This window comes from Enhydra lutris, unplaced genomic scaffold (genome assembly GCF_002288905.1).
Source record: "Enhydra lutris kenyoni isolate GAN:26980312 unplaced genomic scaffold, ASM228890v2 scaffoldscaffold30, whole genome shotgun sequence".
In the NCBI taxonomy this organism is placed as follows: Eukaryota; Metazoa; Chordata; class Mammalia; order Carnivora; family Mustelidae; genus Enhydra; species Enhydra lutris.
Genome location: NW_019154114.1, coordinates 17967266 through 17985919, shown reverse-complemented (window position 1 = coordinate 17985919; position 18654 = coordinate 17967266). Strand labels below are relative to the sequence as shown.

General features: G+C 42.5%; 1 protein-coding gene across 1 annotated transcript in view; it reads right to left on the bottom strand.

The window, feature by feature from the left end:
• Positions 1-18654, bottom strand: part of LOC111152768 (cadherin 13) — a 991753-nt gene that overhangs the window by 119765 nt on the left and 853334 nt on the right. The window contains exon 8 of the mRNA XM_022511391.1: positions 14160-14300. Coding sequence (XP_022367099.1) covers positions 14160-14300 — 141 coding nt within the window. The remainder of the gene's footprint in view (positions 1-14159; positions 14301-18654) is intronic.

Genomic DNA, 18654 nt, shown 5'->3' with positions numbered 1-18654 from the left:
TTTCCAGATCCTGGACCACATCATGTTCCTGAAGCTCTCAGGACTTCTCTGTGGGGATGCCCCTCTAGTGATACTTTTTTGGTGTCCCCCCTGCTACGCTGCAAGACCAGAATTTGCCCATTTTGTTTCATTCATTTGGTGCCACCATGTGTGGTGTGCTGAGTGAAAGTGCTGAGACCACCAGCAGCCCTACTGACTCAGAATGAGCATGTCAAGTGCACAAGGCCTGGTGAACTTGAGGAAGGACATTGTCTCATTAACGACTATGGAACTGCGGTAACGACAGTAATAAATTTAAAGGTTTAAAAATTGTTATCAGAGATGACAGACCAGTATAAAAATGACCCTCGTTAATGAACCAAAGTTTTTCTTGCTTTTTAGGCCTTTCCCCGAATTCTCCAGTAAGCGAAGCCTGGATTTCAATCGTGAGATCTAACGATTGGTCCCATTATTAGCTATCGACAGCAACGCAGGATGATTTCAGATTAGATGTGCGCTATGCGTTTATAAAAGGGGGGACTCTTAATTTCTTTCCAGGATTGTTGCTGTGCTCAACAGAGAGCACTTGGACCTGTCGTTGGGGTCTCAAATAGAAGGCTAGCTTGCTGGGGGCCTGGCTTCTTTTTCATTTCTGAATCCCAGACAGCCAGAACCGCGTGTAGAAACTCAGAAAGTGAACCTCATGTACCAGTGGAGAGCTGGGCTCTGGGCCCAGACAAGCTGAGTTGGCATCCCTGCCCCACCATAACCTCAGGCATGTTTCTTAACGTCCCCGTGCCTCAGTTTCCCTATCTATCAGATGGGGGTGATGAGAGTCCTTCTGTCATAAGGCTAGTGTTCGAAATGATCATGATGCCTACAGCGTTTAGAACAGTGCTTCCAGATACGCACATAGTTAATTGCTAGCTCAAAAAGGGTGATTTTAGGGATAAAAATATTTTTCATCTATTTTTTGCTCATAAGAGGTGATTCTTATATTTGCCACTGGACCTATCAAAGTGAAGATACAAGGCTGCTGATCCCATTCATTGGCTATGAAAACCCCCCTCCCAAAAAGATTTTATTTATTTATTTGACAGAGAAAGAGCAGGAGCACACAAGCAGGAGGAGCAGCAGAGGGAGAGAGAGGAGAGGCTCCTGGCTGAGCAGGAAGCCTGATGCGGGACTCAATCCCCGGACCTGGGATCATGATCTGAGCTGAAGGCAGATGCTTAACCAACTGAGCCACACAGGCACCCCTTCCCCAACTCCTTTTTTAATTTGAAGAAATGGTGGAATGGGAGGGAGTAGCTTAGACTCATCCTGGTCAGCCCAGGAGAGAAGTCTTCTGTGTGTGTGCCATAGTGAGATCCAGGGCTCACCCAAAACAATGTCCTGATTTGAATGGACATGCAGGGGAGGAGTGGGAAGGGAGGAGGCAGTGAAGTGAGGTTTGAAATGTTCACTCTGAGTGCGGGTTTATATGCTCATATCTTCGGCAAGCCCCGGAGGCACACGTGCAATGAGAAAAACCAGACGGATACTGTCTGAAGATCAGCCCTGGCAAGGCACCCTGGAGAGGTGACCAAAAGTCAAGACCACAGAATAGGGATGTAACCGCCGGGTGGAATTGGGCAGAAATGCTTTGAGGATGAGATCTCCTGGCACTGAGTGGTGGGCTCTTACCCCTTTCACAGCACAGAAACAGCTTGGTAGACTCTGGGCACGTTCTCCAGCTCTCTGAGCCTCAGTCTCCACACCCATGAAATGGGCATGATGGTAACAGTACCCCGCTCAGGGCTGGCAGGAGGAGTGAACAGCGGAGCATATGTAAATCTCTCAGACCCTGCCCGGTACAAAGCCATTGCTTCCGGGTGTGTGCATTGGCTTTTAGATGCTTATTTACTGACAGAGGATGAAGGGGCGGGTCCAGGGAGGGTTGGGCAGGCAGAACTTCTGATGGAATGAACAGTCTTGCCTTTGAGAAGAGCTCATTGCACATTGCTGATGGGAGGCTTGCGCCATCAACGAAAGATGTGTCTTTGAATTTGCAAGGAAAAAGGAGGAGCAAAGTTTGGAATCGCAACATCTCGTTCCCCTCCTGCCGCGACTTTGGGAAGGGATCACCTTGCTTACCCTTACCTTTCTCATATGCACAGGGGTGACTATGACAGCCTCTTGGCTGAACTGCCCAGGGTGGCAGGTGACAGAGAGAGTGGGGACCCAGACATGCACATCAGGAGAAGGCCAGGTGCCCTTGAGGGCAGAGATCAGGTGTTGGATCTATGAGCCTGAACACCACAGACTTCCGCCAAAATACGGAAAGCTAAGAGACCTGCATGAACAGACTCTCCCTCAGAAGGAACCACCCTGAGGCACTTTGGTCTTGGACTTCTGACTTCCAGGACTGCCAGAGAATAAATGTCTGCTGGACAACAGCCCCAGGACACTAATAAATGTCACTTCCTCCAAGAAGCCCTCCCTGCATGTCATTATAGGTCCCCACATGTTCCCCAACGGTGGTGATTTCACCCCATTCCATCTTGTCACTAGGGGCCATCCAAAGCTATTTTCTGGCTGGTTGTCCCCACTCTACAGTGTGACCTCATTAGGTCAGGGTCTGTGTTGTGCTCACTGCCCTGTATCTCAACCTAACACGGTACCTGGCAAAGAGGAGGCATGGAATCCATGCCTGATGGACGGACTGGTGAATGAATGAACGAATGCACTTTGAAAAGCAACAGTATAACAATATGGGGTGTGACACGCGAGCCAAGGCACACTGAGAAGACCCTTCTCATCAGTCCCTGTCTTCTTAGATCCAGGCAGGCCAATAGCGAAAGAAAATGCTGTCAATCCTGGGAAAATGGATATTGAGTCTGTAACTGAAATAGATTTTAGTTTGGAAAGACATGAATATACTAAAATCAATTCTGGATTATTGTGTCTGATCACACTTAGGAAAATGGGCCCCTACAGAACTCTGGAGCTGTGGGCTACTTCCTTTCCTTCTTGCTTATAAGTTCACGGCACAAGGTGAGCCTGTCTCCACTCCAGTGATTCTTTTTATACATTATTTATTAACATTCTCCCTCTCTCCCTCCCTCCCCTCTCTCTCTTTCTCCTTGACTGGTAAAGAAGCACATTTGGGCATTCCTACAGTCAAGGTAGATTCGTTGACTCACCTCCGGGAAGGAAGTGAGCTCCAGGCCTCTTGGCTCTCAGTGAACCACGGTAAAGCTGATAGACCTCAGGATGGCTCGTGACTTCTGTGTCACCGTGGGGCCTTGATTTCCTTCATGGGCAGCAGCATTTCCTGCCACAGCAAGACCGACCTGGGATCTGCTGTCTGCCTTGAGTGGCGTCCCTTATCTCGAAAACCAGTGGGTTGGACAAGATTCTTTCACAAGTCCCCTCGACCACATGACACCTTGAGTTTTTGATAGCCTCTGTCCTAGCTGTCAAACATTTCTAATTTATCCCCTCATTCACCTCTTATTTAGTCACACTCTACATGCCAGGCTGGGCGTTCTCTGCTGGAACAGAGAACGAAAGAGACCAGTGTCCCTTCTTGAGGAGTTTACATTCTCCTTTGGGTAGAACGACAATAAGTGAGTCAGTAATCTAACTAGATGGCACATTAGAATACCAATGTCACACGTTACGTGTTAGAATAAAACATTTACATATAGGACATGCACCTACTAGAATAGAGTGCATCATAGAATATTATACAACAGTGCATAATAGTACACATGTAATGCTGTATGTAATATGGAATAGAATAATATTTAATAGTGTATGAGCAGCTGAGACACAGCAGATGGTAGCTTTCTGCTGCATGAATAATAAACTCAGCTCTAATTAAACATTTGATATCATCGCTGTGCTTGTCCCTATAGGCAATGTTGGAAAGGATGTGCTCCCCAACACTACAGCACTGCGATGGTATTAGGGAGATACTGTACGTGTACATGATCACACAGTGACGTGATAATCATGTGCTGGGGGATGCCTAGTGTGTGCAGGAACAAGAAGGATGAAGCAACAACCTTCCTGGGGATTTATAATGTGGGCGTTGCAGGGTAACATGGACTTTTCCTGATACAAGAGAAGAGAAAGGCATTCTAGGGAGAAGGGAACAGAATGCACGATGGCACTGAGACAGGCCAAAGCCTGGCATTTTGGGGGAATAAACAGGGCTTTGGTGTAGCCTGAGATGACAGTAGGCTGTGACCAGGTAGATGATATTTAGAACCAACCACATACAAGACCCAATGATCTTACTTCTAAAACGGTTCAGTACAAAATATTTTCCAGGTGCAGTGGGGGCTTGGACATCGCATTCTCCAACGTGCGCCATTTTGGTTGCCTTTGGCTTTCTGTTACTGAGCAGGTAAGTTCTCATTCTGCAAGCTGCCTATGGAGTTGGAGTAATCTTATATTCTTACAGCTAAAAAAAAAATATGTTTGATAGCTTTGTGGTTGTTGCTCTTAGTGTGAGATGTTGTATTTGATAGAAGCAGATGGATGAAGTCTTCAGAGGCCACTGGGCTAGGGAGTGGCCCAGTGGTGAGCCTCTGCCAGCTGTAGTCAAAAATTGCTTTTATTGCCACTGAGTTGCTACTGACCCTCAGAGCATAACCAGAGGGTTAGCAGAAGTACGGAATTTGCATAAAGGTTCACACAGGGATGGTGGGGATCAACACATCATGAATAGAATTATAAAAGAGTGATTAATGCAACAAATCACCTGGCGGTCTGGTCTACCTTTACAAGCGACTTGAAGAACCAGCCACGGGGCAGATTACATTTTTTTGCTTAAAAAAAAATCCAGATGTTTTGATATCACACGCACAGTTTCTAATTGGCATAAGCATTTTCCACAACGCAAGATTTCTCACCCTGCTGTCTGTGAACAATTAAACTCAGGAAAGCACACACCACTCTCTTCCTTTGCTGGAAGAATTCTGTTTGGATGATGGCTTCTATTTATAGACCATGCTTGTATTTGTACAAATGTTTCCCTTCACTCTCTTCTACTCAAGAAATCCAGCTGCAGACCTGCTGTTTCAAGAACTTCTGAAATTTGAACCCTAGGAGATTTAGCTGATGATTTCATGTTTTTCTATGACCTTGGTGCAGGAGAAGAAAGCAATGAACTCACCCTTTCATGTGGTATATTCAATGTGGGTATTGGCTGTTTTGCAGCTAATCCCTTATTAATTACGTGATGGCAAGTTGGGAATGCAATTTGCAGTAGATGGCTCCTGGAGTCCTTGGGCAAGGTGTTGGCCCACACAAAGATGGACCAGGAACTGATGTAATCAGAAGTCGTGTTCCTGTTTGTGTAGTTCGAAATTGTTGAAATCTGTGCATTGAAATTACTCTGTTCTCTTTTCTCCAAATTGTCTATTTCTTTATGGATTGGGAATCCCCCCATCACTGCACAAAGCATGGCACAAAAATCCCAATAATGTATGTTTGGTTTCATTTAAAGCTTCAGACACTTAGAAAACTGTCAGATAGGTGATTTCACAGTACCATGGAAACAAGTCTCCTATATTTCACCATGACAGCTATAAAAAGCTTCATGGGAAGAGGGAGGATGGACTATTTGGAATAAGATTTAATCATCTTTAAAGATTTATCTGGTTGTTAAAATGTCTTGGACTCCACCTTCTAGAAAAGTTACTTGAGTCAGATAATTGAAATGGGTTTGATCTCGTAAGCAATAGGTGATTGGCTTTCTGGATTAATCTCTATTGAGCAAGCAGAATGTGTAATTACATGGTCAATGTTTAGACATAGTCATGCCTGAATTTAAAGGGCTCTCCTAGGGGAAGTAAAAATTGAGCTAGGAGAGTTTTATCCAAAGCACTCAACCATACCGCATGGAACCCTGGCAGACGGGACAAATCTGTTCACTTTAAATAGACTTTTGGTAAAAGAAGGCACAGAAAGGGATTTCCTACCCACCAAACAACCCAAAACAAATGAAGATTCAAGAGTAAAAGAATCTCCAGGTATTCATGTCCATTCAAGACCGAGGGGCTCCGAAAGGGAAGCTTGCCACAGATTATGCAGCTCAACTTTCTTGAAGTTAGAGTGACCTTGGTTATCAATATCAAGGAGGAGACGCAAACATTTTTTAAACTTTTCACTGACATGAGTTGATTTTGAAGCCAATAGTAAGAGAGGGTGTGGGCACTGAGAAACTATTTCATGATAGTTCTTTAATCCATATTTTTAACAAAGATATGAGGCTTTTTGTGCCACACTGAATTCCATGTTCACATCTATTGCTTTTCCTTGATGGTCCAGATTAAAAAGCAGAAAAAAATAAAAGTTTTCTTTGTTTATGGTAATTGGGGAAAACGTCTCCTAGACTGGCCCTCAAATTTGGAATAATTGAGAATATGTATTTAACACAAAAACTCCCACCTATACGGGAGCACTGGAGAACTACCAAGGCAGCCAGAATGTGAGAGTCAAGGATCGTGCAGAGAGGGAAGCCTATGAGGCCAATATCTTTTTTTTTTTTTAAGATTTTATTTATTTATTTGACAGAGATCACAAGTAGGCAGAGAGACAGGCAGAGAGAGAGGAGGAAGCAGGCTCCCTGCCGAGCAGAGAGCCCAATGCAGGGCTTGATCCCAGGGCCCTGGGATCATGACCCAAGCCAAAGGCAGAGGCTTTAACCCACTGAGCCACCCAGGCACCCCATTGAGGCCAATATGGGATTTTACCCTTACAGTACTTTCTAAGTTGTAATAGCACAGGGACAAGAGGCTAAGGATCTGAGCAGGAAGCACGAGCTAAGTGGCCAGGAAGCCAAGCAGAGCTTTCAGCAATCTCATGGGGCTGAGCAGACAACTGAAATTCAGGGTCTCTCAGGTAGAAGAGCCCTTGTAAACATACTAGACTTTCAGTGAGGGCCCCAGAAATTCTGCGCCTGAGGACTAAGGAACACCAGGAAGTAGATTAGCCCCCAGATGAGACTGAAACTCAACCATAAACCAACTCAATTCTAGACTTATTTAAAGTCATCTTTTTCTATGCTTATTAGTTTCAGGAAGTAAAAGTAAATCCTTTCTTGAGGAAAAGAACATCAGCCAGAGTACCAAATACCCTTTAAATAAAAATTCACATGTGTTATTCATAATTGCATTTAAAAAAAGTTATAGGCAGGCCAAGGGACCATAACACATCACCAGAAAAGAAGTGAAAAATACTGAAAATAGAAATAGACTTAGAAGTGATCTAGATACTGGAGTTATCAGACATTGAATTTAAAGTAAAATATTTTTAAAAATAGATAAAATGGAAAATTGCAGTAGAGAATTTTAATATATAAAATAAGTTCATGGGAATTATATTTAAAGTACAAAAGGTGGAATTAAGAGCTTGATAGATGGGTATAATAGACAAACATAGCAGAAGAGAGAACTGGTGAACTGGGAAACAAGTCAACAGAAGAATAGACAGTCTGTCTCTAATTATATATTATTATATTATATATGTAGTTATATATAAATATTAGAATTGGCAGACTTAAACTCGCGTATATCGTCTTGGCATTACATGTGAGTGGACAAAATAATCCAAGTAAAAAGACTAGGATTACCAGAACTGATAAATAAAAACCCATATATACTCTGCCTATAAGAAAGGCACTTTAACGTAAGGTTACAGAAAACTTGAGACAAGAAAGAATGGAAAAAAATGAAGCATGATGACACTAACCTTAAGAAAGTTATTCTAATACCAGATGAGGTAAGTGTTAAAGCAAACAGCATTTCCAGAGGTAGAGAGTATGTTTTGCAATAATAAAAGATCAAAACATCATAAAGATATAATAATTTTAAATTTGTAAGCAGTTAATAACAACAGCTTCAAATATAAAAAAAAATTAGATACAAGTAACAGGAGAAATAGAGATATCTATAATCATAGATACCATATCTATCCTTTCAGTAACTGATAGCATAAAAAGATTAACAAACAAAATATAGAGGATTTGAACAAAAATGTTAAATAACTGTAGATTTCACATTACTTTTACATGCACTTGGGCCATTTATCAAAACAGATCATATTCTGGTTGTAAAACAAGTCTCAATAAATAGCAATGAACTATAACCATATCAGTATGGTCTCCAGCCACGGTGGAACTAAACTAGATATTAATAGATCCTAAGTACATGGAATTAAGCAACACACATTTAAGCAGTGGCGAGTGAGAGGGATTTTAAGAAGTTCCTGAGCGGCAGATCAGGTTCTACTGATCTGGGTGTCGCGTTTGACTTATGAGTCATAAAATCACTCAATATTTGTGTACTTTCTTATGTAAAAGTTACATGTTTACTTAAAGAAAGGCCATAAAACTTGAGTTAGGCATATTAATTATAATTTAGAAAGACATTTTGGAATGATTTGGAATGATTTGATAAAATAAGTAAGTAATTATAAACTCTTAATTTGGAACAATACTATAGGTCAATATTCCTTTTCTTTCTGACTATTAGGGAATTGAGAGAAAATTCAGATAAAAGTTTAGTGGATTCTACATGAAGGTTCACGGCAGCATTATGCACAACAGCCAAAAAACTGGAAACAGCCCAAATATACACCAATGGATGAGTGGATAAACAAAATGTTGTAAATCCATAGAACAGAGTATTATTCAGCCATAAAAAGGAACGAAATTCTGATATGTGCTACAAGGTGGAGGAAGCTTGAACACACAGTGAAAGAAGCAAATTACAAAAGGCCACATACTGCATGACTCCACTTATAGGAAATGTCCAGTATAAGCAAGTCCATAGAAATACAAGGAAGATTAGTAGTTGTTACGGGTTTTGGGAAAATGGGGATGGGGAGTGACTGTTAATGGGCATGGCATTTCTTTGGAGTGATGGAATGTTCTGGAATTAGCAGTGATGGGTGCACAACTTCGTGAGTCTACTAAAAGCCAACGATTTTACATTTTAAAAGGGTGAACTTTATGGTATGTGAATTATATCTTAAAAAAGTTATTAAAAATACTTAATGGAATGTGAAGCAGAGTGGGAAAGTTAAGGAATGCAATAAATAGCTGTTATCCTGACGTCCTTCTGCATCAGATCGTTCATTATGAGGAAAAAGCAAATTTCTAACACAAGAAGTAAAATAGCTCCTTGATTGCCTGATAAACCAATAAATGAATAGGAGTGAATCATGATGAACACATTGGTAAAGATTTAAATATCTCGTGATTTAACCTGCCATGTCAACATCACCAAAAGTAATATAAAACTCTTAATATGCCTCAAAACAAGGGCAGAGGTGACCCCCACGGGTGACATGGTTAACAAGGGTCATCAACTTACACAAAAGCATTTGAAGTTGTACAACTACATATTTATGTACATCGTATATAATTTGTGTGTGTGTGTGTGTGTGTGTGTGTGTGTGGATACACACTTGAATGAGAAACATGACATTTTCTCAAATTTAACACTTCTCTAAATTTACATGAGTTTTCCAATGATGAAATATGTTGTGAAGGTGAAAAAACATGTTTCTAAAATCTCAATCATACAGAGCAAGTTTCTATCAACCCTACCAGGGGAAAGACTAGACTTTTTGTTGTCTTTCTATAGAACCGAAATTACATAGTTACTACATAAGGATGAGACCACGGAGTATGCCTTCAAATGTGTAAGATAAAAGGTTAATTAGGCAGTTAACTAATAAAATATTTTTATTATAACAGCTCATAGTTCACAGAAAAATAAGACTCCCAAGGCATCAAGGTTTCTGGAGACCCTGGCTCTTTGGATTTGGAGACTGACCCTCCACACCCACGTGGTAACACAATTCGAGCATCTGCCGTGGCTCAGTTTCAGCTTGCGGGCCTCCTGTTCATGACCTTTACCTTCCCCCCCTCTATGAAAATCACAGTGTTTACCGATCTCTCATCTGCCAGCTGGAGGATTGGACCTTTTAAGTTATATGCCATTTTTATTACAGATGTTGTAATGTCATAGCTCAAACCTAGCAACATTTACCTTAGAATTCATCAAATTGCCAAAAAAAAAAAAAAAAAAAAACCAAACCCATAAAAAGCCAAACCCAAGTTATTAAGTTTAAATCACCAATAGTCATACTAAGGTAAAACCTGAAAATTAACTGATTGGAAAAATGAAGAAAAATTCAATGTCTGAAACGAACGTTTAGTAGAATCTTTGTGTAAGGAAACTCAAAGCAGACTCTCCACAGGGAGATAAGAGCTTCCAACCCAAATACTCATAAAAGTCAATGACAAAAATCGAATTCATGTATCAGTCTTAAGTATGACCTTGGTTCACCTTATCTGGTGACATATTTTTAATGTTAAGATGACCTTCTGGAAGCATTCAGCAAACACTGAATTACTGAGTGCCTACTGGGACTGGGACTGAGAACAAGAGAGATGTGGCTTTGCCTCTCAGCAAGCTTATAGTCCCTGGAAACAATCACAACGGAACACACAGACGAGCCGACTTTGTGCTAAGAACTTACTTTTAAAAATAACCTTTAAAATATCTCCTTCCTCAGGAGCAACCCTTATATTGTCCTGGGTGGCAACACGCCAACTCAAGATGGAATTATGTCTCAGGCTCCCTTACAGATAAGGGAGACTAAGGAGATGAAAGCTGAGTTCGTGTGGGTTTCTGGGGGAAGCTCTTCAAACGGCATTTACTTATGTGCTAGGTCCTTCTTTGCCCTTCTCATTTCCTGTTTCTTTTTTCCTGTGATGTAGCATGATGGCTGGTGCTGCAGTGACCCTATTGTACTATGAGGCAACCTTGGAGAAGATAGAGAAGCAAGATATGAGCAATCAGGGACACTGGAGATGTCACGGTGTCGGCACATTGGCCTGGGACTGTCTACCTACACACTCTCGCGTGAAAGAAACCATACTTCTACCTACTTTAACAAAGTGTTATTTCCAGTCGCTCTTATCTGTGGTCACACATAACTTCTCTTTCAAACAGATAACAAAATCAATATCTCTGCAGATCGAAGATCACATCAGAAAGAATTAAACCAACAAAACAACTATATATTCCTATGAACTTCCTCAGAAATGTCTTACTATAGCTAGAAACCTGTATATGACAACATCTTGGGTGATTTTTCTGGACATCCTCAAATGCAAATGACTACCACTTCCATTCTGGAATGATTAAACCTCAACGTCCATCTGTAAACATTATTTCAGCTTCAAGATCACAAGCAGCACGTTTCCTCTCTGCTCGTTGTATATCCTATTGGCCTGCCTCTTCCACATCCCAGTGGCCACCCACTGGGCTGAGCTCTCCTCAGGACTTCCCTTTCCCCCCTTAGCAGGTTTCTCTTGGCCTGTTTTGCTTTTGTTCACAGTAATGCATTTTACTGATTCTGCCACCTCTCCTCCATAATTCCTTTTCCCCTGGAACTCTAGGGTCTAAACCATTGATTTCAAATGACCAGGTTCGTAGATCACATTAGGGGAAAGCAGCAACCTTCAACATGGGAAGAGATGCCCCTTTGGATTAAGAATGTTGGCTGACCTTTTACATTTTAGAAACTTTACCACCATTTTGCTCACCGCCACTATCTAGGTCACCACCATCTTACTCGTCACTGCTTTCATCCCAACCTTGCCCCCACCCCCCACCTTCCTTAGGACCACTGTTCTCTTGACCAACACCCTAGAGAAGAGTAGGTGACCAGCACTATCTAAATGCTTTCCATCACCGGCCCATTTTACCTTCACAAGAACCTAACGAGCTAGGCTTTACTGTCAGCCCCATCAACAGGTGAAGAGACTATGACAGATGGTTAACACGCTCATATCCATGGTAGGATCCGAATCCAGTGCTGGTTCCAGAGCCCATCTCTACCCCTCCGTGTCCTACTACCCCTGGCAATTCTGGCTTCCAAAATGTAGGGATCCCTTTTCAACAACAAAGAAATCAGCCTTTCAGGAATTTGTTAGAAAATCTAACTGTGAACTTCATTTATCCAACATTGGACAAAGACTACTTTGGGACACCCAATACCCAAGAAGGACAGTTTCGTGGACTTGCTAGTTCCTGTTCCTCTCACTTGATTTCTTACATCTCTGTAGGAGTTGAGACATCACTTTTGCCCTGTGGGAATGTCAAGCTTGTTGTCCAATGTCCATTTGAAAAGAAGTTCTGTGCTTTTGCTGATATCCACACATGAATATATTTTCCATGATGCTACTCAGTGTCTCTTACTCTTAAGATCTGAGTTAAATTTTTCCTTGCAGTCAGTGGTATTAACAACAACACAAATCTCTCCCTCACAGTATTTAGTTCATGACGAGGCACATGCTTCTTGTTTCCTGAGCCATAGGAGCTAAAATCAGGGCTGTACTGAACTAATTAGTCTCACATACCTGGTAACATTGCTAGGTCTCCTTATTTTAGATTGGGGTTATGTAATTTTTATTTTCATTACAATGTCTATATTGAATATGAAAACAAGCCTTTAGTACTTTTTTTGGGGAATAGCTTTGGATACAGAGATTCTGCAGGTAAACCAGCATCCCCAGCGAATGTCCCATGGGACACCAGCTCAGTGAGACAAGATGAGGTGGCCGGGGAAAAATTATTCCTGGGGCCAGGTAAGTCTGAAAAACCCTACAGACTATCCACGTCCCTCTTAGAGAAGTAAAGCATTTAAACGTACCCGGGAGTGTTGCGGTAAAAGAAATCTTTCCTCTCTTCAACCCCATGTCACCCGTATCTAGCTGACCCTGAAGTCTTCCCCTGCCCCGCAATGATGTAACTCGCAGAACTAGTTTTTTGGAATACCAGTTTGCGTGACTCGGAAACAGTGGGCATTCTGTTTTAGCTGTCATAGGAACACGTCATGGGAAGCAAGAGAATGAAGTCATATTAGCTATTTTGATTTCTGCCACGTGGAGGTTGGAATCCAGAGTGCCCACGACCCCCCACCCCCGGGAGAGGGGGAGATTTCCACCCTGAATGCGTCATGCAAGCAGAGCTGCTGGGGAGGAAAGGGCACTGGGGAGCCAGAGCACCCTCCTTTCCTGAGCCACCTGGAGTAGCCCTGGGACGAGAGAGAGAGAGAGAGAGAGAGAGAGAGAGAGAGAGAGGTGTGGAGCAACTGCAAATCCCAGACATGCACCTTTTAGGAAGCATAACATTGCCGTTAGCTGCATGGCTCCCTGGGGGCTGGGTTCCCATCCCAGTTCTGTCACTGACTCTGCCCGTGACCTTGGAGCACTTACCTAGATTCTCTGAGCTGAAAGTAAGCTCCCTTACGGGTAACGAGTGATTACTGAAACCCATTTCCCATGGTCAAATGAGGCAAAGAATCTCAGGGGAGAGCCCCGTTGGGGCTGATGGATGACCAGCAAAGTCCCAGCCAACGCCAAAGGCTATCTTTACCCATCCTATGCTCTTGGTCAGTAAGAGGGGTATCAGATTTTTGGCCCAGGCCCTGACACCCCAGAGAAAGCACGGCGTTGGTGTATTTCCATCAGACGCATGGTGCAAATAACTTCCTGGTTTGGACACAAATTCAGCAAGGGAATGGAATTTTGTGTACCTAGCCCGGCCCCAAACATTGCTCCGTTGCAATAAATGGGGCCCAGCAACCATGATCCATAATCATAAAAGCCCAAGAGCCAAGAATAAATAATAGCTCTTCCAGACAAGCTAACTTGGTGATAATTTATAAGCTTCTGGGCCACCTTGTTATTGCCCAGAAAATCTGCTTTACCTTCTCGCTGCTGTTCCATCTAGCCTCTCAATCTGTACTCGCTGGAAAAAAATACTTATTGTTATGCTAAAATCACAATGGGCCTCACATAACTCAGCGCTAAATAACACCGATAAAACTAGGAAAATGGCACTTTGGCATTAAAAGCTATTTTCTTATGGACTTTAACAGGATTCAGTGCTTTTGTTCTCACAGCGCTCTTTCCGGCTTTATGTACACACAAAAGACACCAACGTGAAAAAGTACGAAAGAGCAAAACGACGCCCCCTCTCCCACGGGGAGGGTTTTGTTGGCAAACCGGCATCCGGCAAGGGCTGTAGTGCACGGGATTGATAGCGCTCAGCGACCATGGCCGTGAGCAGCTGGGGGGTGGGCGGCGGGCAGTGGACGTTTACCTCTTTTTTGGTGAATTTTGGCGAGTGGTCATTTTTGTCATCGATCATGATTGTCGCCGTGGCTGTGCCTGTTAACCCAACATCCAGTCCTGCCATGTCTTGAGCCTCGATGATCAATTCATACTTGGGATTTTCCAGAGTCTATAAAGGAAAAACATGACAGACAAGACGGCATTTAGGTTTGGGCTGCCACCTGGGGTTCGGGGGTCACAGGGGCTACACCACTCCCTCCCCCATCGGGGCAGGCATCCCGCACCCACAGAGCCTGCACCTGTTCTGCATTACTGTGCCTCTGGCATCTTTCCAACATGAGACTGTCACGATTCATACAGTCATGGGGACAGAATCTGTTTCCTGTCCTTGTTTAAAGGGGCACTTGGTACATTCCAGACTGTCGCATTTCCGGGCTTTGGGGAGAAAATGCACGTCTGACGTTTACATCCATTTATGTCATTTCACAGTGACCTCATGAAACGGCTCTACAACGGAGGTCCGTGATGAGACAGGGACAAAGATGGCAGCTCTGGGAACCCACCTTTACTGAACAACCAGCTAACCAGGCATGGGGTACTAGATTTTGTACTTAATCTTTCCAATAAGTGTGTTAAGGCATATATATGGTTCTCATTTTACAGGTGAAAAAAATCCCAACTGAGGTTTGGAGTCGTTTGTACCGCATTTCTTGCGTGTCATTTGTAGGCATTTGTTTCTCATGTTAGGTTAATTTTGGAAGATGAACTTTAATCCATGAATACTTTCACGGCTATTTTTCTTCTGTGTTTAAACACTCAAAACAACTACCCAAGGGGCTCTGACCCCAAGACTCATACGTAACAACCCCCGCCTTTACACTGTCTTCTGGAACAGATTTGCTTGTCTTGGCCAACAGCCCCTCATTCTTCTTCTGGTAAAGCAGCACCCCACTTTTCCTTTGGGGACCTACCCATCACCTATCCTTTGCCCATGGGGTTTGTCTTGGACTGCCATTCCCTGATTGCCACCCTGCCAATTTCTGGGACGAGCCCTGATGAGAAGAAGCAAGTAAGTGTCTGCCATTCCAGGGGGACGGTGATGTGTCCAGGCTCGGGACCTGTGTTTGACATTCGAGAGAAGGAAGGTCTGTGTCCCCGTGGTATGAGCCTGCAAGATGTGGCCTGGGGGCTAGACGAGCTGTCTCAGGACCACAGCTGGGCTTGGGTGCGGGGGAAGCCCCATCTGAGAATGAAGCCCATCTTCTAATGGAACAAGGCTTGAGCTCTGGAGCAGAAGAGACGTTTCCCAGCAATTGTACTGGATCACTTTATCATGCCATGCCCGAAGCCGGTCTTGCCTGTGGACTATTTAGCTAATTATGGCATTAATTTTCCTTATTTGCTTAAACCATTTTGGAGTGTCTTCTTAATCACTCACAGAGTTCAAGTTGAATCGCCTTCAATAACAAACATAAAAGGTCCTACCAGTTGCAAATCGTCTTGCTCGTATGACAGCTTCAAAAGCTGTTGCTTATACCAACCAACAATTAAGAAATACCACGGGGAGCAAAAAACAAAAACACAGCGGGGATCTAGAATTTCCTTCTAAAATCAAGAGTTCACATGGTAAATTCTAACAGCTCAATGGTAGCTGTCCCCAAAACTTTCCAGCATTTTTAAAGAGTGTTTGGCTCCCCAGGGCACCTTTAATTGGTTGTTTCTTAACTAAGAGCTTCTGAACTACTAACTGAAGGAGTAGGAGTTCTGTTGTAGTATGGTTTGGGAGGCTCTAAACTCTCAGATTTGAGAAAAGGAGTGGGTTGCTGAGACAAGCCTTGGACAGGATTATTCACAATGTTTCCTACTCCCCAGCTTCGTTGTAGTTGACATATAACACCGGGTAAATTTTAGGTATACATACACTGATGGGATACACATATGGATTGTGAAATGAGCTCCACTGGGATGGAAAGCCACAATTCTCTAACTGTTGAGTGTAAACAGAGTTCAACACCAAATCTCGTTCTAGGTGACTCTGATTGTACCCGGTTCAGTTCCACCTACTCTCAAGCTCAAGTTGGAAAATCATCAGCTTAATTCGAGTCCACAAGCTGGGTGGGATTTACTATTTGCCATAAATTCTGCAGCTGGACCATATGAAACAAGTCAATTGGGCCCATTTTCAAAATCTTCCCAGAGTGTCTCTGGACATAAAACCACTAGCCAGGTCTAATTTCTAGTATAACATTTTTACTTTTCTAATAAAACATTACATGGTTTTGGAAGCATTGAATCATAAAAACAAGAAATTATATGAGTTTTTCTGATAGTGAAGAGATCAGGGCAAACGGCCACTTTCCCCATGTAATGTCATTGGCCAATATAATTTCCTGACATCACTTTAAGGGTTGCAGAAAATATAATGCTATGCATACTTTATAATTTACTTCATCATCTTATGAGGACTTTTGGTTATTTCCAGTCTCCAAACATTTTTGACAATTGCAAATCACAATGCAATGAACATCTTTATTCAAGAAGCTTTTTTTTTTTTAATTTTATTTTTTTTAAACATATAATATCTTTTTATCCCCAGGGGTACAGGTCTGTGAATCGCCAGGTTTACACACTTCACAGCACTCACCATAGCACATACCCTCCCCAATGTCCATAATCCCACCCCCCCAACCCCCCTCCCCCCATTAACCCTCAGTTTGTTTTGTGAGATTAAGAGTCACTTATGGTTTGTCTCCCTCCCAATCCCATCTTGTTTCATTTATTCTTCTCCTACACCCTTAACCCCCCATGTTGCATCTCCTCTCCCTCATATCAGGGAGATCATATGATAGTTGTCTTTCTCCGATTGACTTATTTCGCTAAGCATGATACCCTCTAGTTCCATCCACATCGTCGCAAATGGCAAGATTTCATTTCTTTTGATGGCTGCATAGTATTCCATTGTGTATATATACCACATCTTCTTTATCCATTCGTCTGTTGATGGACATCTAGGTTCTTTCCATAGTTTGGCTATTGTAGACATTGCTGCTATAAACATTCGGGTGCACGTGCCCCTTCGGATCACTACGTTTGTATCTTTAGGGTAAATACCCAGCAGTGCAATTGCTGGGTCATAGGGTAGCTCTATTTTCAACATTTTGAGGAACCTCCATGCTGTTTTCCAGAGTGGTTGCACCAGCTTGCATTCCCACCAACAGCGTAGGAGGGTTCCCCTTTCTCCGCATCCTCGCCAGCATCTGTCATTTCCTGACTTGTTAATTTTAGCCATTCTGACTGGTGTGAGGTGATATCTCATTGTGGTTTTGATTTGTATTTCCCTGATGCCGAGTGATATGGAGCACTTTTTCATGTGTCTGTTGGCCATCTGGATGTCTTCTTTGCAGAAATGTCTGTTCATGTCCTCTGCCCATTTCTTGATTGGATTATTTGTTCTTTGGGTGTTGAGTTTGCTAAGTTCTTTATAGATTTTGGACACTAGCCCTTTATCTGATATGTCATTTGCAAATATCTTCTCCCATTCTGTCAGTTGTCTTTTGGTTTTGTTAACTGTTTCCTTTGCTGTGCAAAAGCTTTTGATCTTGATGAAATCCCAATAGTTCATTTTTGCCCTTGCTTCCCTTGCCTTTGGCGATGTTCCTAGGAAGATGTTGCTGCGGCTGAGGTCGAAGAGGTTGCTGCCTGTGTTCTCCTCAAGGATTTGGATGGATTCCTTTCTCACATTGAGGTCCTTCATCCATTTTGAGTCTATTTTCATGTGTGGTGTAAGGAAATGATCCAATTTCATTTTTCTGCATGTGGCTGTCCAATTTTCCCAACACCATTTGTTGAAGAGGCTGTCTTTTTTCCATTGGATATTCTTTCCTGCTTTGTCGAAGATGAGTTGACCATAGAGTTGAGGGTCTATTTCTGGGCTCTCTATTCTGTTCCATTGATCTATGTGTCTGTTTTTGTGCCAGTACCATGCTGTCTTGATGATGACAGCTTTGTAATAGAGCTTGAAGTCCGGAATTGTGATGCCACCAACTTTGGCTTTCTTTTTCAATATTGCTTTGGCTATTCGAGGTCTTTTCTGGTTCCATATAAATTTTAGGATTATTTGTTCCATTTCTTTGAAAAAAATGGATGGTACTTTGATAGGAATTGCATTAAATGTGTAGATTGCTTTAGGTAGCATAGACATTTTCACAATATTTATTCTTCCAATCCAGGAGCATGGAACATTTTTCCATTTCTTTGTGTCTTCCTCAAGTTCTTTCATGAGTACTTTATAGTTTTCTGTGTATAGATTCTTAGTCTCTTTGGTTAGATTTATTCCTAGGTATCTTATAGTTTTGGGTGCAATTGTAAATGGGATGGACTCCTTAATTTCTCTTTCTTCTGTCTTGTTGGTGTAGAGAAATGCAACTGATTTCTGGGCATTGATTTTATATCCTGACACTTTACTGAATTCCTGTACAAGTTCTAGGAGTTTTGGAGTGGAGTCTTTTGGGTTTTCCACATAT